The sequence below is a fragment of the Phytophthora sojae genome (assembly GCF_000149755.1).
Source record: "Phytophthora sojae unplaced genomic scaffold PHYSOscaffold_9, whole genome shotgun sequence".
NCBI classification, from domain to species: Eukaryota; Oomycota; class Peronosporomycetes; order Peronosporales; family Peronosporaceae; genus Phytophthora; species Phytophthora sojae.
In genome coordinates this window covers 575,054-597,704 of record NW_009258123.1, presented here as the reverse complement: position 1 = coordinate 597,704, position 22,651 = coordinate 575,054, and the positions used below count along the sequence as shown (strand labels likewise).

Genomic DNA, 22,651 nt, shown 5'->3' with positions numbered 1-22,651 from the left:
AAGTGTTTTCCATTTTTTAAAAAAAAATGAATGATGATATCGCCAGCTTCTTTGTGTCGGCAGCACCCAGCCGCCACACACGGGGGGGGGGGGCACACCTTCAACGGCAACGCCCGTTGCTGTAGCACCGGCACAGTGTGTGTGCTTCAACAGTGTTCAAGGTGCATTCGTTGCCGTAACGCTAGTCGAGAAACCCCCTGCGCACCCATGCAGAAGAAGTAATGCGTTGTGTGGCCGTTGCGCCTATTTGCGGCGCGAAATATTGCGTCGACTTTGCAGCCGGACCGATTGCGCTGGAAACCTTCAAGTGACCAACGGACCCTGCAGGCTTCTAGCGGATGAATGGAGGGCCCTCATGTTGCGGCGTATGAGTGTGTGGGGCTCGTTGCGATTTCGTTTCCTGACGCCTGCGCTCGCGAAACCTTCAGGCGAATATTGAAACGACCACTGGCTACTCGCCTGGCCTGGGAGTCCGCTCTAGCGGCGAAAGCGCTTCCAGTTCACAAGTTTCTAGCAGAGTAGGAGAAGCCTTTGTTGGCACGGGGAGAGAAGGGGTGGTAAAACCAATCGCTGTCTGAAGACGATGGTGGGTCGACTTCAACCGCGAAATACCGCTAACAGGTATGGCTCTTTCGGCCAGAACACAGCCTCAGCATGCATGCACTAACAGTTTATTTGCAGTGACTTGACGGTGCCATTGCACTCTGGTGGAGATGCATCCGACCATGAGAGCGCAAGCCACCGCGGGTCGAACTCCCTCGTACGTCGACCTCAGCGTAAAGGAACTGCTGGTAGTGTCTGTAGCGACGACTTCGCCGACAAGGCAGCCAAGCTACGAATCGACTTCGAAGGAGGCCGCAAGTCCTCGTTGGAGCAGCAGCGCTTTTCATGTAAGGCTTGCATTTGTAGTATGTACTGCACCAATAATTCGGACTCAGAAGGAGCTAACCTTTTGGACTCTCTCTCACAGCGGAGTTCCGGTTCAACACTCAAATGTCACTTCGAGTCGCCTGTGGAGTTTTGATTGCTTCCTGCATCCAGACTCGAGTGTCCGACTACGATCCTTCGGATGAGGGCAAAAAGTGGGTGTTGTTCCCTTCGTGGTACTATCTCGGCGGTTTGAGCTACTGCGCCATTGCTGTTCTGTTCACGACGGGGAAGAACATCGGCAGCACGCTCATGATCGCTTGGCAAGCCTTCCTTGGTGTGGGCATGGCACTGGTCTACAGTATCGTGATTTTTGCCTGCATGGACGTTCACACCCAAGACATAAACGCCGAGGATCCGTACGAAGGCTACATCGAGATCAAGCAGGCGTTTTCATCCAGCACCTACTGGGTGAATCTTCACAACTTTTACACGACGCTGCCCTGGATGATAATCTTCACAGTGGTGGTCCTCGTTTGTCCGTTCGCCGCGACAACCAAGAAGTTTGCAGTGGCCAACAACCTCTACTTCAGTAAGTCTTGCCTTTGAATTAGTGGTTCTGTTGATCGGAATTCTAACTAATCTTGTCACTTTTGTCAGTTCTTACGATCATTAACCCGGCAAACCCTGTCGGCTCGGGGCTCAAAACGTCCGATGACTCGAGTTTTGACACAGCCAATATCTTGCGCAACCTGGAAGTGTACTTCTTAGTGGGCATCGTTGGCTCGCTCGTTTCGCTCGGCATCATGTTCGTTCCCTACCCAATCTTGTAAGCATCTCTGGACTTGGGCAATGTTTTGCGAAGCCTTGCAAGCTGACGGTGTTGCTACTTGAAATGCAGTGCGATTAATCGACTGCGCAAGGAAACCAAGGGCGCAGCTGAGGACATTCTCGACTTGCTGAACATCATCGTGGACTCGTACTGCTTCAAGAACAAGAACATGGACCACATGAACTTCCTGAAACTCAAGCTCCAGCGCAAGTTCGACGCCGCCGCAGGCCGCCACCGCCGTATGAACGCTTTGCTAACAGATGCGTGGTGGGAGCAGTCCTTTGGCTTCCACTACACGCTGCGATTCCACCGACCCATCATGTTCAACTACGTGAAGCTGGTCGGGTCGCTGATCTCGGATCTGCGCACGCTCAGCTATGCCATGCAGCTCGAGAAATACGAGCACCTCCACTTCACGTACATGAAGGTGCTCCAGCGTGAGATCTACGTTATCCAGACGCGCTCCGGTGATCTACTCAATGAGATTGCGCGTGAAGTGCAGTCAGCCTCCCGTGGTAAGTCACCAACAACAATGAATAGTGATCCGCGCGTTGAACTAATCCATAGTGTGACCAATTGCAGAGGTAAAGCTTCAGTCGATTCCCCGGCTAGAGGCGCAGATGGAGACAACGCTCCACCGGTACCGCTCCACACAGAACCGCACGCTGCGCACGCATCCAGTCACGCTGGAAGAAATGGCAGGCAATGTGCCACTCAATCTCTTCCTGTTCTCGCTCAACTCCTTCTGCAGCACGATGATCGACTTCCAGGATATCCACAACAAGAAGAACTACACGGATGCGCACCGAATCCGGTCGTTCATCTTGGCCTCGATCAGGAAATTCTTCCAGCCCAAGCACTACACCGATAGCCACGCTATGCTTTCAGCGATGCGGGGATCCATTGCCATTGTGCTGGGTATCTTCCTGTCCGTATACGTCTACGGCTTCAACGCCACTGTCCCTAGCACGGTTGCGTATGTGCTTGGAAACTACCTGGGAGGGAGCTTCAGCGCGACAGTGAATCGAGTTGGCGGCGTCGTGGCCGGCAGTGTGGTGCCTTCGGTCTTCCAGTTCTTCATTGCTCAGATCTGCGACCCGCAGTATCTCAACGTCGTGCTTTCGGACATCGTGTTGTTCGTGTGGATCGCCATCTCGATGTACGTGTGCTACGTGGGCGGCTACAGTTCGTACGCTGGCTTGGTCTCGGCCTTCGTGTCGACGGGCATTTTGATGCGTCAGTCGGACTTGTGTTACTCAAATGCTGCGGACAACGCTTCCTCCATCGCGATCAGCTCGTACTCGAGTCTCGCTCAAACTTCTGTGGGTATTGTACTCTTCATTCTCGTGGAGCTGCTACTGTGTCCCAAGAGCGCCACCAACTTGCTGCGACGAAACATCCAGAAGACGCTCAAGCTGCAGCTGGAGGCATTCGAAGTCCTATTCGGTCACCACTTGAGCAGCTCCAGCACCATGGACGCCGATACAATGGAGCACTTGCGCGAGATCCTGCAGGTGAAGATCCCTGCGAAGCATTTGGCTCAGATCACTCTGCTACGAGAGGCACAAGCGGAGCCGCTGCTATGGCGTCCGGTGTTCTCGGTCCGGAAGTACGAGAAGGTTCTCGAGAGCTCGCGTCGGCTGCTGAACAACAACACGCTCCTCTACAAGCTCCTGCGCTGGTTCAACTACCGTGTTGAACACAACCGAGTTCACCTCAACAGCATCGACATCCGAGACAGCCTCACTGCTGCGAGGCCTTCGTCGGACAGGAGCATCCATGCAAAGTGGCAGGCCGCAGCCAGCCAATTCCAGACCGCGGCGAAGGACTCGTTCAACACACTGGAGATGCTGTTCGGCGACGCCTTCCTGTACTCGGACCCGGACCAAACCGCCATCTTCATGCAGATGAAGGAGGCCTTCCGTCTCGCTGACAAAGACTGCAGCGGCGAGATCGACGCCGATGAGGTCGCGGACATGTTGGAGACCATCTTCACCCAGTCTGGAGCTGTGAAGCAAGGTGAGATCCACAAGTACGTCGAGGAGTTCATGCGCGTCGTGGATAAGGACCGAAGCGGCAAAGTCTCGTTCGAGGAGTTTATGGAGGCGCTAGAGAACGGCCTCAAGCTGGAAGTTGAAGTGTACACCCGACGAAAGCCTAAAGCTCCAGCGCTTCTAGCGAGACGGGAGAACGCACTACCTTGCATCAACGAGGACGGTGTGGATGGTGAAGAGAGCGAGAGCGACGCTCCCAAGGGCGCAGAGGGTGAGTCCGGAGCTATTCACCCTAGTGACGGCACTCACCTGAAGGCCCCGCTCACTGCCGAAGCGATTAATGCATTGGACGCCAAGGTGAACACCTCTAGGGCTCCAATGCCCTCGAATGAAGGATATCGACGCTCGTCACAGGCTTCGTCCGTTGAGAGAGGCCGCAAACCTTCTCAGTCTTCCGCTGCGTCGTCCACTCCCATGTGCCGAGAGCACGACGTGCTGAACGTGGAGGACTTCTCCACCAGCGACATCGCTGCTCAGATGAAGACTGCGTACGTCGAGTGGCTGCTGGAGGATCGTCGGTACGAGAAGGTGTCGATGGAGGAGCTACTGCTGCTCAACTGCCTCGTCAGCGGCGCCGAGGGCATCGCTAAGAGCCTCACGGAGATGGCTGAGATCGTCGTCGCGTCCTAAAACTCACATCACAACAACAATGCATCAGCGTGCATATATAGTAGATACTTCACGAAGCACACCATACATTTTTTGATGAGAAAACCCGCCTTGTGGCCCCTATTTCTCCGTCCTCAGGGCGTTAAAGCGTCTTGGTGGCCTGGAAGTTCTTGACGTTGATGCGCACCTGCTTCATGACGCGCTGGTAGAGCTCGGGGCGGTATCCGAGCGGGAAGAGGATCTCCAGCAGCACGAACATGGGCGCGGTGATCAGCGCCTGGTCCAGGCTGTCGAACAGCGCCGGTTTGCGGCGCTCGAAGACGCCGTGGCCAATAAACTGCAGGATCCAGGCCGTGGCGTGGACGGCGAGCGCCGCGTGCATGCTGTGCACGCCCAGGGCGCTGGCGCCCTCGGCCACGAAGTAGTTGGCGCCCACGAAGCACGCGGAGATGATGCCGGCGCCCAGCGAGCCCGCGTACACGTCCAGGGCGACGTACCAGGCCATGTAGACGGCGGCCATGACGGCCGAGTAGTTGAGCACCGCGTACTCGCCGTAGGGCAGCGAGGACACGAAGGAGGGCGTCTCGGCCAGCGGCTGCGTGTGCGCGAGGATCATGAGCCCCGACACGAAGATGGGCCAGATGCAGGCCAGGTGGATGTACTGGTTCATCTTGTTGTCGTGGTACGACAGGTAGAACGTCACCTGCTTCTCCAGGTCGAAGCGGTCGGCGATGAAGCCCATAGTGGCAAAGTGACTTGACTTGACTTGACTTGACTTGACTTGACTTGACTTGCAATGCTTGGGGGAGATTTCAAAGTGATGATGGTCTCTCGTTAAACCAGCGCCCGAGCTTCAAGGAGATGAGACAACGAGGACTTTTGACCTATGAGGGGCGGGGAGGATGCGGATTGGATGAAATGCGGATGGATACGTAAGCACTTCAACGTGAACATTGTGCAGGGCCAGCGGGGAACTACGAGACTCTCAGTCCCATGGAGCACCTTGGAATCCTCAGTAACACAGTTACAAGTAGATTAACCATAAAACAGGAACGACTTGCTTGGTGTGGGTCAAATTGAGATATGTTTATTCTTTCAAGTGTTGTTGTAGGGGAAAGCTCCGCAAGCAGTAAAACCCCCGTGGACTCTTTCCGACTACATTGGCTTCAGCCAATCACAACAACTGCACGCATGCAGGAGTCATTCTCAGAAACCCTCGGGTCTCTTCGAGTAGTCATAGTCCTCAACCACCACTCCATTACTCAGTCACAGACAACACGCAGTTGCTGCAGACTAAGTTATCCTCGAAATCACACTTGATTTCTCGTAGGAACCGATCGACGATCAATAATGCTCGAGCTTGTTCTGTGTATTGTACGGAGCTAACAGTACACGTAAAGGTAGCTGGTGGCAGCAATGGCTGAGCTGTGAAAGGGTCGGCGACTTGGGCGCGAGCATCCCAATATTTTGGTGAAGGCTCTGGGCGGGTCTCCTTTTTTCCGACCTGCCCAGAGACCAGGCTTGGCGAGATGGCCGGACCAGGCTTCACTCCACTCGACGGCGATGCAGCTCTGTGCGCTTGTCCCCAACTTGAAGGGCTCAACTTGAGGACCTCAAGTTGAGCCCTTCACGCTGCAACTGCGGACACATCTCGCTGGATGTGCAAAACCAGCTTACTGTACAGTAGCTTACAGTTGGTGACGTGGCCCAGGTTATCGCGCTCTCGCTGCGCGTATCCTGAAGCCGGACGCAGCACGAACTTGCAACCAGCCTTTCGGGCGGCGTCCGCGCTGTAATAGCGGCTGGATCAGAGGACTTCCGTTGAATTCGGTCGGTGTCACGCTGCGGTGGAGAGATCGTAGCGGCTCAATGGCTCTGGAGACTCCACACCAAGACGTGACCCAAGTCGCGAGCCAAGAGAGCGCAGACGTAGGTACAAACCTCGCTTCAAAATTCACGCCATCCTTTCGCGGCGACCAGGTGGCCCAGGCTGATCTTGCGTAGAGTATCGCCTGAGTAGGTCCAGCTACTCGCCGTAGGCTACGGCGTAGCACTTCGTGCCATCCAGCCGAGTGCCTCTAGGATTTGACTCCCGTTTCTATGGGCGAACCCCACTCGCCCGCCCTCCTCTTCATCACCTCCTGGAATTTGCGCATTTCGCTCTTTTCGGTGTCGTTGGCAATGGGGGCGACTTCATCCGGTCGGCGTCTACCGCTAGTATTGACTGTGGCTCTCCTCCTCAATGCCGTCAATGTTGCCACTGCTGACTGCGCTGCCGGTTCGTCAACACTGACAACTGAGGGTTGTTCCGGCTGCGGGGAATACGATTTATGCCTGGGGTTCAGCTCCGCGGACGAGTGCACAAGCTCCGACTGTGTGACCAATGGAGGTTGCACCTACCAGTGCATGAGCGTTGACGCCAACCTCTCGACTTTAGTCGTGCTGATCGAGTTCGGCGGGTACAAGAGCTCGAAGGAAGTGGCGATGGGAGGCTACACGACGGCAGACTTGGCCGGGTACCCGGACTTCACGGACAAGTGGCCGTCAGCCAGCAACGACGACGTCACTGCGGTCAGCACCATCGACGTGTCCTCCGCAGTCACTACATTGTACGTTGAGGACGTTAGTACTCAAATGGTTCGGATGGTAGACTGATGGATATTATGCGTGCAGTATCATGTCGGGCGGAAGTGCGGATGTCAACTACCCGCAAGGCAAAGTGGCGAGTGTCACGTTGACCGCGGACTTCATTTCGGCGGCGACAGCTGTGACCAAAGTAATGCTCGGGAACATCGACCTGGACGATGAGATTGCATCGCTGTCGTCGTTATTGCCGTCTACGGTCGAGTATGTTGAGCTCAGCAATACGTTGCTCTCGGATTTCCCAGCTGAGCTGAGCGGCCTGACGTCTCTTCAGCAGCTGTAAGTGCGTGTATTGTGTATTGGCGTGGCGGTGATTCAACCAGCTTACAGAATGTTTTTGAATTGTTAGGATTCTGGACTACAACTACATTACGTCTGTAGACGCGCTGGATGTGATTGACTCCATTACGACGCTGTGCGTACGCTGTTCTGGATGGAACTTTGGTATTAATAAGTTGTTTTCTTACCTTTTTTCTTCATCGCAGGAGCCTCGAGAGCAACAGCATCGAGAGTTTTAATGGAGTATTTACCAACCTGGAGTACCTGTACGTGGCGAACCATTCACAAGCAAACTGAAGGTAGATGAACTAACTAACTCAATTCTGTAATGGTTACGCAGATACTTGGGAGACAACAACCTGACAAGTATCCCCACAGCAATATTTAGCCACTCGCACCTGAGTTTATTGTGCGTAGCATGCTTTTTGTGTGTTGCTGCTGGATCTGGATCTAATGTTTTGTGTTCTGCCGCAGAAATCTGACGGGCAATTCCTTCGAGTCGCGATCCCTGACGCGAGACCAAGCCGATTTCCTGAGCAGCTTGGAGATCTTGGTGCTCTCGGACTCTGACTTCGCAGTGGATCTGGATTGCGACGACATGAATCAGGTCAAAGTACACAATATGACGGTGTGCCTCAGCGATGGAGCTTCTACATCGAATAACCGAGCTAGTGCTTCGAGTTCTGCTGGCGTGGATGGATCCGACACTCAATCTACCTCTTCAGCGGGTTCTTCTGTATCGACGAGCATGATCGTAGGGATCATATGTGGGATTTTAGCGCTGATCGTCTCTGCCATCATCTTCGTGGTCTACCGGAGGAAGAGAAAGAGTACTTTCATCGACTCCAAGCTGAGCAGCACCGCAGACGACCATTTTCCGTCTACAACCAGCGATTGTGAGCGGATACAGCAGTCATTTGGCCAACTGAGGACGTCTACTGGAGTTCCTCTGGGGATCCCAATGAGCGCTAGTGGAGTGGCCATGGGTATTCCAACAGCATCAGCCGAGGAGGATGCCAGTACAGGCGTCCCGACAACAGTCGAAGCTGCTACGACCTACCCAATGTCTTCGGCGGATGCCGTACCGAGGAAGAAACCAAGCACGTTTCTGTCTGTATGGAGCGACCCTGAGCTCCTGTCTGTCCAGGTCCGTGTGGAGGACATTGAGGACCTGGAACAGCTCGGCAGCGGAGCCTTCGCCACGGTTTGGCTGGTTCGATACAGGAACTCGCAGTTGTTGGCGTCTAAACGACTCCGTCCGGAGCGTCGGACCAAGAAGCACACCTCAAACTTCGTTGAGGAGATCAAGCTCATTGCCAACTTTGAGCATCCGAATCTCGTCAAGTTCATCGGAGCAGCGTGGACAATCGAGAGCGACCTCCAGGCCCTCCTCGAGTACATGGACGGCGGTGACCTCCGTCACTATCTCGCGGACGCCAGCACTCCCTTCGGCTGGTCACTCAGGAAGTTTGACGTCGCTATTGGCATCATCGAGGCGCTCGTGTACCTGCACTCGTTCGTTCCTCCACTTGTCCACCGCGACCTCAAGTCCAAGAACGTGCTGCTGTCATCGGATTTCAAGGCAAAGTTGAGCGACTTCGGCACGTCTCGCTTCCGATCCGTGGAGAACACGATGACTGCGGGCGTGGGCACTGGTCGCTGGCTAGCGCCCGAGGTGATCCGAGGCGACACGGACTACGGCTGCTCTGCTGACATCTACAGCTTCGGAGCTCTTCTCACGGAGCTGGACACGAACCAGATCCCGTACAGCAATACGCGCGGCTCGAACGGCAAGATCCTCTCGGACATGACGATCCTGCACCGCGTAGCAACCGGCAAGCTACACCCGAAAGTTCGATCCACGTGTAATGCATCCATGAAGGCGCTGGTAGAGCGCTGTCTGGTCGAAGACCCGACCAAGCGACCTGCCGCCACCGTCATCGCGTACGAACTGCGCGTACTGCAGAAGGAGATGGCTGCTTCTCTATAGACTACGGAAGGGAAGGTGCATTTATTTGGCACGGGGCAAATGCGTCATAAAGCCCCAGTGTCAAGTCGAACATTACAATACCAACAGAATTTGAGGCTCTGCTTAGGCTTTACTGTACAGTTAGCTTGAGACAAAATATACCAACAAAGGCTATCCGCTAACAGATCTCGAGTAGTGTTTGCTGTGCCCTGAGCTTTCCACTTCTTCGTCGAGTGACCTATGCAGACACACAACCATCCTTTTCGTATTGTGACTGCAGACTCGGCAGTGCAGAGTCACAGGCACACCCCATCGTCGCGTAAGGATCTCGAGGAACTTTTACATTCATCTTTCTGTATCGATCAGCTGGTGTCAGTGGCATTAAGTCGTTCCCAGTGGCCAGCTTGATGGGGGTCCAGCTTGTTTTGCGTCAAGGATTTGGCGCTGGTATCGCGTCTCTATCGTCGATATGCAAGCTTTAGCCTCGTCGCTCCTCTGCATTGACACTTTGACCCCTCGGGCGACGCGGCAGTCTCACTTTGTGTGGGGAGAATGGCAGCAGGCGGTCGGTGTCTATTGGCGCTGGGGCTGGTGCTGATTGCCAGTCCGAGCCTCGTGAGCAGCGCCGGGTGTGCATCTGGGTCGTCGACACTCACGACCGAGGGGTGTTCGGGCTGTGGGGGCTACGACTTGTGTCTCGGTTACACGTCGAAGAGCGCATGCTCCGGCTCAGGCTGCGAGACGGACGGAGACTGCACCTATGACTGCATGAGCGTCGACGGGAACTTGACGACGCTGGACGTGCTCATTGACTTCGGCGGGTTCCGAAGCGCCCAGGAGACGGCGGCAGGGGGGTTCTCCGTCTCAGGCTACCCGGACTTCACGGATACGTGGCCATCGGCTAGTAACGACGATGTCACTGCGGTTGGGACGATCACACTGTCTGATTCAGTCGAGACCTTGTACGTTCATCCTATTGAGTATGTTTCGGTGAGGAATTAGAACTTACCCTTATGGATTTGTATGTTTTGGCTTGTGGTACTTAGCATTATGTCGGGAGGAACTGCTGCGATGAATTATCCGCAGGGGAAAGTGGCGAGTGTTACGTTGACGTCGGACTTTATTTCGTCTGCTGCCACGGTGACGAGAGTGGTGTTGCAGAACCTCGCCTTGTCGGACCAGGCGGACGACTTGGCGAGGTTACTGCCGTCCACTGTCACAAACCTCGAGCTTACCAACACGCTGATCGAGACGTTCCCAGCAGAGCTTGGGGGCCTGAAATCGCTCCAGCAGCTGTAAGATACATCGCATCAGTTTGTTTGCTTTGGAGACCGCTAATCGTTCTGTGTTGGGGGGGGGGTTATAGGCTCTTGGACTACAACTACATCACGTCTGTAGATACGTTGGACGTGATCGACTCGCTGACTACGCTGTAGGTGCTTGCAATTTGGCCGATTTCACTCCGATATCTTTCGACTGACAAAGCTTGCCTGTTGTGATACTTCAGGAGTCTAGAGGGCAACAGCATCAAAGCTTTTACAGGCGTCTTCCCCAATCTAGAATACCTGTACGCATTGAAAGTTTGCCAGCTAATATGTTCCTGCGGGGCAGCTCACAGTTTTATTTTCTCTCTCTGGGTGTACAGATTTCTAGGTGACAACAACCTCACAAGCGTCCCCACCGCCGTTTACAAGCATTCGTATCTGAAGACACTGTACGTTGACTATTACTCCGTCGTCTGGAGCTCATGTTGAACTCCTCACTTTGTGTTGTTAAATAACGCAGAAATCTGACTGGCAACCCCTTCTCCGTCCGAGAGTTCACGCGCGAGCAGGCAGACTTCTTGAATGATTTAGAGACGTTGTATCTGTCTGCTTCCGACTTCACTGTGGACCTCGAGTGCGACGACAGCGAACAAGTCGCCATTCACGAAGTGACAGTGTGTCTTGGGTCTGGAGTGACGGCGTCGTCGACCGACACTAGCGCCGATGCCACGAGCACAACGAAAAGTGATACGACCAGCGGCACCAGCACTGCGTCAAGCTCAACCGATAGTAATGGATCCGAGACGACGACTACCAGCTCATCTGACTCGTCCTCTTCAACGAGTATGATCGTGGGAATTGTCTGTGGAGCCTTGGTGGTTCTATTTGCCATCTTCCTCTTCGTTATTTACCGACGGAAGCAGAAGAATGCTGCACAGCAGAAGCTCGGTGAATCCTTCGAATTCAGCGGGACGCGCTTCCCCTCGATCGACAGCGACCTTGTGCTTCAACAGCAACACTATGGAGACCTGCGGACCTCAGCCGTGTATGCCATGGACATCCCGATGACCTCGACGGAGTTTTCGATGGCGAACCAAACGGTGGGAGGCGGCGACGACGAAAGCATGGGCATTCCGACGTCGATAGATGGTAGTGTGGGCATCCCAACGTCCGTGGATGGTAGTATGGGCGTTCCGACGTCTGTCCAGGGCAGTTCAGCCTACCCTTCGTCCATGCCGACCGTGGCGGCAGCAGAACGAAAACCTGCCCGCTTCATGTCGATCTGGAACGACCCGGATCTTCTATCGTTGCAAGTGCGCGCAGCAGACGTCAAAGACCTCAAGCAACTGGGGAATGGGGCATTTGCTATGGTGTGGCTTGTGCGCTACCGGGATTCGCAGTTGCTGGCATCAAAAAGACTCCGACCGGAAAGACGGACGAAGAAACATACAATCATGTTCATCGAGGAAATCAAGCTCGTCGCCAACTTCGATCACCCGAATCTCGTCAACTTCGTCGGTGCAGCGTGGACGATCGAGAGTGATCTGCAGATGCTGCTCGAGTACATGGAAGGAGGCGATCTCCGTCGCTATCTCTCGAGTCCGAATACCCCCGTCGGTTGGACAAACAAGAAGTTCAACATTGCCATTGGAGTCATCGAAGCGTTGGTGTATTTGCACTCGTTTGTGCCCCCGCTTGTCCACCGCGATCTCAAGTCCAAGAACGTATTGCTCTCATCGGATTTCAAGGCAAAGTTGAGCGACTTTGGGGCTTCACGCTTCCGATCAGTCGAAAATACTATGACGGGTGGTGTTGGTACCGGTCGATGGCTAGCGCCTGAGGTGATTCGAGGTGACACGGACTATGGCTCTGCTGCTGACATCTATAGTTTTGGTGCACTGCTGACGGAGCTGGACACCAACAAGATCCCGTACAGCAACGCGCGTGGGTCGAACGGGAAGATTCTGTCGGATATGACGATCTTGCATCGCGTCGCAACGGGCAAACTGCACCCACAGGTGGGGTCAGATTGCAGCCCGGCACTGAAGGACTTGGTCGAGCGATGTCTTGTCGAAGACCAGGCACAACGGCCAGCTGCAGCTGTCATTGCGTACGAATTACGCTTGATCAAGAAGGACATGGAAGCTATCCTCGCTCAAGCTTCCGCCGACTTGACCCTCAGCGAGCTTAATTGACACTCGTATCGATGTTCTGCGTAGAAATCTATCAAATAATAGCATACCAATAGTCACCAAGAGTGAGGGTGTAGGAACCTCTTTTTCGATCAAATGGGGCAATTATGGTAAGTGGTCAACTTCGTCTTCGGCGAGGCTCTGTCGACGACCACGGTTTGATGAAGACGAAGTTGACTCTTCCTATGAGATGCTCATGTGGTACGACATCTTGAGGATTAAGGTTTTGCCCTACCACGACGAAGTCAACAAGATTCTTGCGAGCTTTTTTTAATGGTAAGCAGCACGGCAACGACAGTATAATGAATCTGAATGCGGGCACCTAAGTTATGGCCAAGCAGTTGCCACCAGTTCTTCATATTCGCTTCGGCAAGCACTACGCTTTCAACATTAACAAATTGGTGGAAGTCTACGCCGAATCTGCGTAGGGGGTCACAAGCGGAGTGACCTCGACCTCCATCGGGCGCTTGACGGGGATCGTGAGCGAGAAATCGTACGTCATCTGCCACGGGTCCTCCACAGTCTTGAAGTCGAACTTGCTGAGCAGCGTGGCCAGCGTCAGCTTCACCTCCATCAAAGCAAGCTTCATGCCCAAGCAGATGTGCGGGCCGGAGCCGAAGCTGCTAAAGACGAAGGGCGAGAAATTGCGGATCTTGCCGGTGTCAGCATCAATGAAGCGTTCGGGCTTAAACTCCGATGCGTCTTCGCCCCACGTCCTCGGGTTGCGCGCGTTGGCGTACGAGGGCAACAGCACCGAGACTTCCTTGTCCACGAACGTGCCATCAACGAGCGTCGTGGCCTCTGTCGCCTGACGCATAATGAAGCCCGTGGACGGGTGCAGACGGATGTTTTCACGGATGACGGCCTCAAGGTACACGAGTTCCTGGAGCTGAGCAGCCGTCGGCACCTGGATCTCGCCCGTGAGCAGACCCGGCAGCTTCTCCTTTATCTCCTCGCGGATCTTGCGCAGGATCTCCGGATAGCGGTTCATGTTGACGATGAACCAGCCCAGACTGTGAGCGGACGAGTCCTTACCCGCGAAGATGAACGTGGTGACCATATCGCGCATGATAGTGGCTTCGTCCTCCTCGATCTGCAGCTCCGACGTGTCGATGGAGCTATCGAGGAAGAGCGAGATGAGATCGCGCGCCACCTTGTTCTGGCCTCTCTCGACCATGGCCTTGAGGACGAAGCTGTCGATGAAGTCGTGGAACTTCTTGCAGTTGTCCATGATAATCTTCTCCCAGCCGACGTTCAAGAATTTCTTGAGCTCCCAGAGCCACGTGGGCGTCTGGATCCGCACTCCAAAAGCCACAGACGCCACGTTGAAGGCCTCGAGGAACTCGTGATCTCCCTCCTGGTCAAAGGTGTTCTTCAGAGTGTCCAGCTCCACGCCAAAGCCGATCTTGGAGAACACGTCCATGGTGAAGTGACTCAGCCATTTTTTGATACCAAACGGTTTGCCACGCGCCGCGTACTTGCCGAGGACGTCCAGAAAGACGTCCAACTTCTCGCGCACAGAGTCCTCCATGACCGTCTTCATTATCTGCATGGAGAACAAGTGACTGGCCGTCTTGCGCTGGTAGAACCACGCGTCGCCATCTGAGATGGACAGACCGTTACCGAAAACGTCGTACGCCTGATGATGACTCACCGGGCCCCGCAGAAAGTTGTCCGCCTGCGTCTTCAGAAACGTCCTCAAACAGTTCCGCAGAGGACAGCACGATCCACGGCTCCTTGCCGGGGATCTGCAGCGTCCACGGCTCGTTGTCGAACTCGGCGCACTACTCGCTGATCCAGTCGTGGAAGCGCGGCATGTTCGTGGACATGTCCAGCATGTTGCCCAGCAGCGGCAGCGTGGACTTGGGCACGTGCGCCATCTTGCGCTTCGGCTTGTTCCCCTTGTCCTTGGGCCTCGACAGGTACGAGACCAGCAGACCGAGCGTCACGACCGCAGCAGCGGCCACAGCGGCGTCGCGCTTGTCGGTGGGGAGTTGCGTCACGATCTTCATCTAAGCTGGAGCAAGTCTTCCCGAGTTTTGGTGGTGTGTCTGCAGAGCCGAAAGGAGAAATGGACCACCAACTTTGGTGCTTGACACGCACAGCCTGTGCGGCGCAGGCGGTGGGAAATGGAGGGACAAGTTGTGAAGCCACCCCGGCCCCACACTGTGAGCCACAGAGCAACGATTGCAGGGTCTCTGGTAAGGAAGAGTGGACCCATCTGGAAGGTGTACGGATCCGTTTTGCTAGACAGCACCACTCGGTTTGATTGGTTAAAATATCGGGGCAGGAAGTTGAAGACGACGACCACCTATCAGGTGTTTTGGATGGTTGACACGAGATAACGTAGAGCTTTATCGTCTCAATGTCTTCAGTGAGTGTCTGCAGGAATATCGACATTTCTCCGGGTCGGCAGAAATCGTGTTGCTCCGATCAATTTACTTTACTCCATGTAGTTGTCGAACCGGCGTCATGTGCTTTTTAGTTCTGTGCGTCGGCCTAAAATCACCAGCAAGTGGCCATATCTCTCTCCATCTTGTATTGAGGGAGAGATCACGATGGTGTAAGCTATCTCGGAAACAACAGGTATTAGGAGAAATCAACTTCATTTACATGTTGTGGAAACAAAGGAAGGATTAACATGACTGTCTTCAACTACAACAGCTCTGCAAGTTGGAGGTGCGCTTGTTGCTTCACTTGGATGCACTTAAGCATTCTCGATGGGGGACTTGACCTCGACGAAGTGGGGCGACTTGGCGTGGCCCTTGTCGAACAGCGCCTCGATGTCCTCGAGCAAGATGCCCTTGGTCTCCGGGCAGAAGAAGTACACGAACACGCCGCAGATGCAGCACAGACCCGCGAACAGGAAGAACACGCCGTTGATGTTGAGGTGCGGGAAGAGCTTGACCACCTCCGTCATGACGGCGCCCATGGCCCAGTTGGCCGCAGTCGAGAGCGTCACGCCCGTAGCGCGCATGCTCAACGGGAAGATCTCGGCCGGGTAGATCCAGCACACGGGCCCCCACGAGATGGCGAAGTTGAACACGAAGAAGGCCGTGCCCACGGCGATGAACCAGCCGCCCACCTTGGGGCAACCCGCGTTGTCCACGTTGCCGTCGCAGATAACCGTGAACAGGATGGCAGCGAACAGGTGGCCGACGACCATGCCCACAGCGCCGATGAGCAGAAGCTTACGACGGCCCGTAGTGTCCACCCAGCGCATGGCCGGGATGGTGCTCAGGAAGTTGACGCCCGAGAGGAAGAAGGCCGCGTAGATGCCAGCGTTGGTGATGTCCTTGAAGATGAGCGCGCCGTAGCTGAAGATGGGGTTGATGCCTGTGGCCTGCTGCAGCACCTGGAGCAGCATGGCGATGATCACACGCTTGCGGATGGACGGCTCGAGCAGCTCCATAAGTCCCTTGTTGGCGGACAGCTCCTCCTCGACCTGGTCGCCGATGGCCTGGAGCTCGTGGCCCACGTTGTCCGTCATACGAAGGCGCTTGAGGATCTTCTCGGCTTCGTCCTTGCCCTTGTGCATGTAGGTCCAGCGAGGACTCTCGGGCACGAAGAAGATGCCGAGCATGACCACGATCGGCGCCGCCATGGCCACACCGTTGGTGGTACGCCAGCCGCGGTTGTGGTCCTGCACAATAACGTTCATGACGTTGGCCAGGAAGAGGCCGATGACGACCGTCATCTGCATGAAGCCCGAGAGCAGGCCGCGCAGCTCCTTGGGGGCCATCTCGGCGCCGAACAGCGGCAGCGAGAAGGACGAGTTGCCCACGCCGAAGCCCTGGATCACGCGCGCGATGTACATGAGGCCGTGCTCGCCGGCCTTGTTGAAGGTGACCCACGACGTGCCGATGCAGAAGAGCAGGCCGGCGCAGAAGATGGTGGCCCGACGGCCGAGCTTGTCGGCCACGAAGCCGCCGACGAAGGCGCCACCGAGGCAGCCCAGGTTGTACGCCATGTTGTACCAGACGGTGAAGTCCGTCCACTCGCTGGGGAGCGCGGACGTGGAGGCGATGCACTGCTCGTACGTGAAGTTGTGCCAGCCGACGCAGTAGTCCTTGATGAACGAGTCCATGATGAGCACGCCCGAGGTCACGCCCTGGTCGTAGCCGAAGAAGAGGCCGCCCAGCGCGGCGAACACGCACACGATAATGGCGTACTTGCGCGAGCCCTCGGTCGGGACGCCGTCGTCTTGGGTGCTCATGGTCGGTCGGTTGGTTGTGCCACGAAGGACGTGAGCTCGGATGCACTGCACTTGCTTGAGGCGGAGAAAGTTGGCGAATGAAGAGCAGAGCGAGTGGGCTCAGCTGGGCCGAGCTCAAAAGGTGAAGGCTGCAGACAGTAAAAGACTGCTAGACGATCATCATGCCAGTGTTGACGAAGATTAAATACCACAGAGGACCCCTCGGACGGATTGGTCTGCGAATTGAAGTTGTCGTGACAGCTTGCTTGAAGCTGCGCGCGCCGAACCTGCATTTTGTCGGGGACTCACAGCTCAGCTGGATAAGTTAGCTGATGTGGCCGCCACTTGATTTATTTTCCCTCGACCCCCTCTCGCCAAACAAGATCGAGCCTTTCAACGGGCGGTTGGCTCGAACTTGGAGCATGTCGGCGTGCAAAATGTATCGGCGACTTTAATCGGGCAGATCGTGAGTGTACGCTTACCACGGCGGTAATGCGGCCTATCGCCGGCATTAAGACGTGAGGATAACCCACGCATGACAATAGCCCATTGTGATCGAGGCGAACAAGTTGTTGGTCCGCGTGGGGGTTGCGACTCATCCGCCGCTTGGCTGAAGTTCCCTACGGGTACAAGCGATCAAAAGACGAGAAGGAGGATGGGGCGAGGTGTGCTTAGAACCCCCGCCACAGATCACTTCGTGAGTCGAAAGGGGCTTTGCTAGTCGCTGCAGCATTTGCACACTACTGCTTCAGGAATCTCTCGCTTGCCATCGTCTGCGGCGCGGCACTTGGAGTTTTGCTGCGCTGGAGCACCAGCCAGCACACGCCGTTGAAGGCAAACTGCCAGTGCACTGGCGGTTGGCGTCCATCGGTCGCTCAAAGGGCCAAGGCTCGGTTGAACTTGCGGGAGGGCGAGCTTGCTGGTGTTGTACCGCCACTTGATTCATGCGGAGAGGAGCCCCGCTCAGAGTGAGATCTACCTCGATTGTAAGAGCCTATTGCGGGGTCCCGCAAAATTAGCGCCCGACTTATTCAACGCATCAGGCAATCGACGTTGCACTGCAACGGTTGCAGTGCAACTCGCTTCCACTATTGGGGCTGTCGCTCAATGACTTCTCTGCTAGCTCTCCAGACGTAAGTACTTGCATCACTTGGCCATTGAAAGCAGCCCGCACGCCATTTCCTCTCGTGACAATGCAGAGGACGCTACATTTAGCTCTTCTTTGGTGGCCTCGTCCGGCGGTGGTGCCGACGCAAAATGCGGTGCCGTTTAATCTCGGATCCTTTTCGATCGCCTTACCACGCGACGGCCGGTTAACACCAGAGATCGCAAAGCCACGCAACGTCCAATGCGGCCTACTTGCACTGCCACTTAGCTTCGCTGGACAGAATCAAAGCCGACGGGTCTACAGACCATGATCCTACTCACGTCAACTACACAGACGTCATGGAGAGGATACATGGCCCCTTGAAGAAGTGCTGCAACCAGTCTCCGAGCCTCGGACGTGACGACTTCCTAAGGATGCGCCATTGGGTGACGCGGTCTCGATCGAGCAGTAAAGCGCCAGCCTCTTTCCAGACAGCTCGGTCACTTTGCTGCGCACGTACTGTGTTTCCTATTGGCCCCGGACGCATTGCCACCGGCGTCCATGGGTCATGCCGGTGTCTGCAGCTCGAACCATTATGAAATGATACCCCTGTTGTGCCGCCCGAGCTGCCTACCATCGTCAACGCAAGCAGTCAAAACCATCACTGCACCCGAAGAGCGCGTGTGATGCAGGAACGTCTCGGGGAAGGAAGATTTGACGAAGATGGCATTCCATTATGGCGAGACAGGGAATCCGGGCCCGGGATGGATCGAAGACTGCGTCGCATTACGAGTCAACAGGTCGGGTTAAGTGAATATTCGATGCAACTGAAGTACAAGCTCGCCCTTGAGCTGCGCGTTCCGAGCGTGCGCACTGCTTTGCGAGCAAGGCAAATGACAATAAAACTACGGTCTCGTTCACGGTGATGGAACTTTTGCTAGATACCCCCCCCCCCCTCACCTGATTGTTCCTCACTTGGAAGCAAACTCGCCAGCTCTCAGTTTTCTAGTCCCAATTAGCCGTACTCATGCGTCTTTATCAAGAAATCTTGCGGAGCCGCATGGAACGGCCTCCAGGCTCTGGTAAGAACCTTGGAGCTTAGCGAAAAGCGTGTTGGCAGTAGCCAGAGTTATACGTTATAGGTCGCTGTCTTGGAGCTGTAACCCGGGACAAGAGGGATGTCTTCTTCATCTGGTGCAGAGCCGAACAAGTAAGATCTCTGCGAGTCCAGGTTATCTTCATCTTCTCGTGCCAAATCGCTGCGTCCATAAGGGAGAACGACCCCATAAACTACTCCCACCAGTATTACGGCGAAAACCCAAGCGATCGCACTCACCGGCATCTTCCACACGTTGAACATGTAAGGACACAGCAAAGCCCCGATGGTAGCGCCTAGTCGACTAAAGCCAAACGCGTATCCAACTCCACGACCGCGACACTCCGTCGCAAAATTCCCGGGGGCATAGGCCAGCACGCAACTCCAGCTTGCAGCGATGAGAGCTGATACTGCGCTCGTGCCCACGACCACAAATGGGCCATTCCACGGTGTTTGACTTGTCAAGACCGCTACCACCGCAGCTGAAGTAGCGAAAGCAGCCAGTGCCTGCTTGCGATCGAATTCATCCAGTACAAGCGACGCGAATACACACCCAGCCACTTGAGCCACGCCAATTAACGCCATCGTGCTCCATCTCGAGAACACGTTGAATCCCCATAAACTGATGAGTGTAGGCATGTACACCCCTAGAGCGTATGCTGACAGCACCATGACGCTCCATAGTATCCACAGCACGAGTGTATGCACCGATGGATTAACCAAAGACAGCACTTTTGCCGGAGAAGCTCTCGTTGTCATCGGGTCATCAACTCCAGTGAGTTTCTTGTATAGCGGTCGATGTCCATGCGCTTCCTCCAGCTTCTCCACAACCGCCAGAGCTTCGTCCACTCTCCCCACACTCGCCAACCATCGTGGAGATTCCGGGAGACCAAATCGCAGTACGCCCACGTACAGCACCAAGCCGCAGATACCCAAGTACGTGACTCTCCATCCGATTTGTGGCGCCAACCCGAAGGCTAACGCCACGCCCACGACGCCTCCCACGCCTGTGAAAGCCTCAAGCAGAGCCACCATTCGGCCTTGCATGGGTCTCGGACTCAGCTCCTGCACCAAAACAGTAGCGGCCGGCAGCTCCCCGCCCAGGCCGACACCTGCCACCACTCGAGCGATGATCACGTGGTAGTGCTTGGTCGCCATGGCGGACATCGCCAACCCTAGCAGTGACAGACTCATCGACAGCAACAACGCCCAACGTCGGCCACGAGCGTCTGCGATGCGACCGAACAGTGGCCCGCCCAGTGCCGCCCCCACGAAGATGCCGACGCCCAACGCTTCGAGTGCGCGGGTGCCCATTCCGACATTGCGAGCCACGAGTCGACGCGTGAAGAGGAAGAGCACGAGCTCCGCCGAGTGCACGGCCCAGCTGACGCCCGTGACGAGGAGGAGACGGACGTAGAACCACGACAGACGCGAATCGAGCGAGTCGATGCGACGGTGGATCTCTGCGCTTGGCATGATTCCGAGGGGGTGGAATGGAGACTGTTCGATAAGCGAATCTTGAGTTGAATCTGTAGGATGGGACACACCCAATTGAGTGGCATGTATGGTATCGAGTCGGCAGAGTATTCATCTCTGAAGCAGTACTCAACATTACAGCAATGAGTTCCTATTCGTCCTTGTTCGACCGGCCACGGTTTACAACCAGTGGCAGGTCATCGTCGTCTTCTTCGTCTTGGACGACTTTGTCTCGGGCTTTAAACTCGGCCTTTTCATCGCTGTCATTATTGGACTGCAGCTGCAGGCTGTTGCGCTCAAGCGGACGGGCGATCCAAAGCACAACCACCACAAGCAGCACGGCGAATATCCACGCTATCGCAGACACCGACACCCTCCAAAGGTTGAACATGCGTGGGTACAGCCAAGCACCGATGACGGCGCTCAAACGACTGAAGCCGAACGCGTAGCCCACGCCTCGACCGCGAACCTCCGTCGAGAAGTTGGACGGTGCGTACACGAGGGCGCAGCTCCAGCCAGCAGCGAGTAAGGCTGATACCATGCACACTCCGATGACGACAATAGGGCCGTCCCAAGGAGCATGGCTCAGGATCACCGCTACCAAAGACGCGGAAGCGGCACAGCGAGCCAGAAGCTTCTTTGGGCCAACCTCCTCCATCATCATCGAGGCTAGCACAGAGCCAGCAACTTGTGATAGGCCAAGCAAGACCCTCGTAGTCCATCTGGAGAACATATTGAACCCCCACAGACTGACGAGCAGCGGGACGTACACGCTTAGTCCGTATCCGGACAACTCCAGCACAGCCCACAGTATCCAAACTCTCGCAGCACTGTCACGCACTGGTGGCTTCGCTGTTTCTGTCAAACTCTCAGCCTCAACAGAAGCCTCCAGCTCTTCCGTCTGCACAGATTCCTCTCCTGTAACACGATCGTAGTCTAGCCGGGACGCATGAACGCGCTCCAAGTTCTCCACTGCAGCCATCGCATCGGTCTCTCGACCAGCACTCGCCAGCCAACGCGGGGACTTCGGGAACAAGAAGCACAGAGCGCCCACGTACAACATACCGATGCAGAGCACCAGGTACGCGCCCCTCCAACCGAACATTGGCTCAACAACGAAGTTCAGTGCCAACCCCACGATCCCCCCGACGCCTGCGAACGCGTATAGCAGCGCTACCATGCGACGTTGCATGCCTCTCGGGGCCAACTCATGCACCAGCACTGTGGCGACCGGAAGCTCTCCACCGAACCCAATACCAACCAGGAATCGCGCACTCATGAGCTCGTAGTCCTTCCTCGCCAAGATCGACAGTGTCAACCCGAATAGCGACACACTCTTGGCCAATAGCAGGGCCCAGCGTCTCCCCTTAACGTCAGCGATGCGTCCAAACAGCGGCGCGCCAAGGACGGCCCCCAAGAACAGGCCGCCGCCAAAGGGTCTCAAGACGTGGATGGCCAGCCGGATACTTTTAAAGGAGCTCTTCGAGATGCTGACGACCATACTTCGCCGCGTGCACGTGTAGAGCACGAACTCGGCCGCATTGAGGGCCCAGCTGAAGCTTGTGAGGAGCAACAGTCGAACGAAGAACCAGGAGGACCGGGCCTCGAGTGAGTCGAGACGGCGGCGGACGCTGTTCATGGTGGCGAAGATAAGATAAGATGTCCGGATATGATTTTTGGGACTTTGCGATGCCATAGTGTACCGCTTTAATGGTACAAACGACAAAACCAGGAAGAAATAAAAATAAATTACGTAAGTCTCCTTCACAACAATCCTCATAAATTACGTAAATCGTCTCCTTCATGCCAATTATTAATAGTCACGGTGTCCACTGTTCGGCGAGACTTCTTGTTCCGGTTCGTGACTGGGTAAGCTTACCCAAGGACGAAAACCTCAAATTGAAAGGCTTACCCATAAGCCTTTCAAATTGAAAGGCTTACCCATAAGCCTTTCCATTTGAGGTTTTCGTCCTTGGGTAAGCTTACCCAGTCACGAACCGGAACAAGAAGTCTCGCCGAACAGTGGACACCGTGACTATTAATAATTGGCATGAAGGAGACGATTTACGTAATTTATGAGGATTGTT

At 55.3% G+C, this 22,651-nt stretch overlaps 9 protein-coding genes across 9 annotated transcripts in view; 4 read left to right on the top strand and 5 right to left on the bottom strand.

The window, feature by feature from the left end:
- Window positions 1–725: 725 nt before the first annotated feature.
- On the top strand, window positions 726–4,383 carry PHYSODRAFT_263273 (hypothetical protein; the record flags this gene model as incomplete). Its single annotated transcript, XM_009536141.1, has 6 exons — window positions 726–760; window positions 805–890; window positions 971–1,459; window positions 1,528–1,696; window positions 1,769–2,214; window positions 2,282–4,383. 6 exons carry the CDS (start codon window positions 726–728, stop codon window positions 4,381–4,383), a joined length of 3,327 nt encoding a protein of 1,108 aa, XP_009534436.1.
- Window positions 4,384–4,504: 121 nt separating this feature from the next.
- Window positions 4,505–5,104, bottom strand: PHYSODRAFT_305059 (hypothetical protein; the record flags this gene model as incomplete). The annotated part of the gene is made up of 1 exon (XM_009536140.1): window positions 4,505–5,104. The coding sequence occupies one exon, from the start codon at window positions 5,102–5,104 to the stop codon at window positions 4,505–4,507; it is 600 nt and encodes a 199-aa protein (XP_009534435.1).
- A 1,508-nt stretch (window positions 5,105–6,612) lies between these two features.
- Window positions 6,613–9,271, top strand: PHYSODRAFT_415855 (hypothetical protein; the record flags this gene model as incomplete). Its single annotated transcript, XM_009536139.1, has 6 exons — window positions 6,613–6,971; window positions 7,036–7,284; window positions 7,355–7,420; window positions 7,491–7,550; window positions 7,625–7,693; window positions 7,759–9,271. Coding segments are annotated over 6 exons (2,316 nt in total), but the record flags the coding sequence as incomplete, so codon positions are not given.
- A 534-nt stretch (window positions 9,272–9,805) lies between these two features.
- On the top strand, window positions 9,806–12,713 carry PHYSODRAFT_263229 (hypothetical protein; the record flags this gene model as incomplete). Its single annotated transcript, XM_009536138.1, has 7 exons — window positions 9,806–10,215; window positions 10,300–10,548; window positions 10,620–10,685; window positions 10,761–10,820; window positions 10,899–10,967; window positions 11,039–11,697; window positions 11,770–12,713. 7 exons carry the CDS (start codon window positions 9,806–9,808, stop codon window positions 12,711–12,713), a joined length of 2,457 nt encoding a protein of 818 aa, XP_009534433.1.
- Window positions 12,714–13,119: 406 nt separating this feature from the next.
- Window positions 13,120–14,590, bottom strand: PHYSODRAFT_318246 (hypothetical protein; the record flags this gene model as incomplete). The annotated part of the gene is made up of 2 exons (XM_009536137.1): window positions 13,120–14,443; window positions 14,496–14,590. The coding sequence occupies 2 exons, from the start codon at window positions 14,588–14,590 to the stop codon at window positions 13,120–13,122; spliced, it is 1,419 nt and encodes a 472-aa protein (XP_009534432.1).
- A 721-nt stretch (window positions 14,591–15,311) lies between these two features.
- PHYSODRAFT_347744 (hypothetical protein) lies at window positions 15,312–16,926 on the bottom strand (the record flags this gene model as incomplete). The annotated part of the gene is made up of 1 exon (XM_009536136.1): window positions 15,312–16,926. One exon carries the CDS (start codon window positions 16,924–16,926, stop codon window positions 15,418–15,420), a length of 1,509 nt encoding a protein of 502 aa, XP_009534431.1. The 3' UTR covers window positions 15,312–15,417.
- Window positions 16,927–19,121: 2,195 nt separating this feature from the next.
- PHYSODRAFT_305055 (hypothetical protein) lies at window positions 19,122–20,564 on the bottom strand (the record flags this gene model as incomplete). The annotated part of the gene is made up of 1 exon (XM_009536135.1): window positions 19,122–20,564. The coding sequence occupies one exon, from the start codon at window positions 20,562–20,564 to the stop codon at window positions 19,122–19,124; it is 1,443 nt and encodes a 480-aa protein (XP_009534430.1).
- Window positions 20,565–20,715: 151 nt separating this feature from the next.
- Window positions 20,716–22,203, bottom strand: PHYSODRAFT_305054 (hypothetical protein; the record flags this gene model as incomplete). The annotated part of the gene is made up of 1 exon (XM_009536134.1): window positions 20,716–22,203. One exon carries the CDS (start codon window positions 22,201–22,203, stop codon window positions 20,716–20,718), a length of 1,488 nt encoding a protein of 495 aa, XP_009534429.1.
- Window positions 22,204–22,367: 164 nt separating this feature from the next.
- PHYSODRAFT_305053 (hypothetical protein) overlaps window positions 22,368–22,651 on the top strand; it is a gene marked incomplete at both ends in the record, with an annotated part of 691 nt that continues 407 nt past the window's right edge. The window contains one exon of the mRNA XM_009536133.1: window positions 22,368–22,433. Coding sequence (XP_009534428.1) covers window positions 22,368–22,433 — 66 coding nt within the window. The remainder of the gene's footprint in view (window positions 22,434–22,651) is intronic.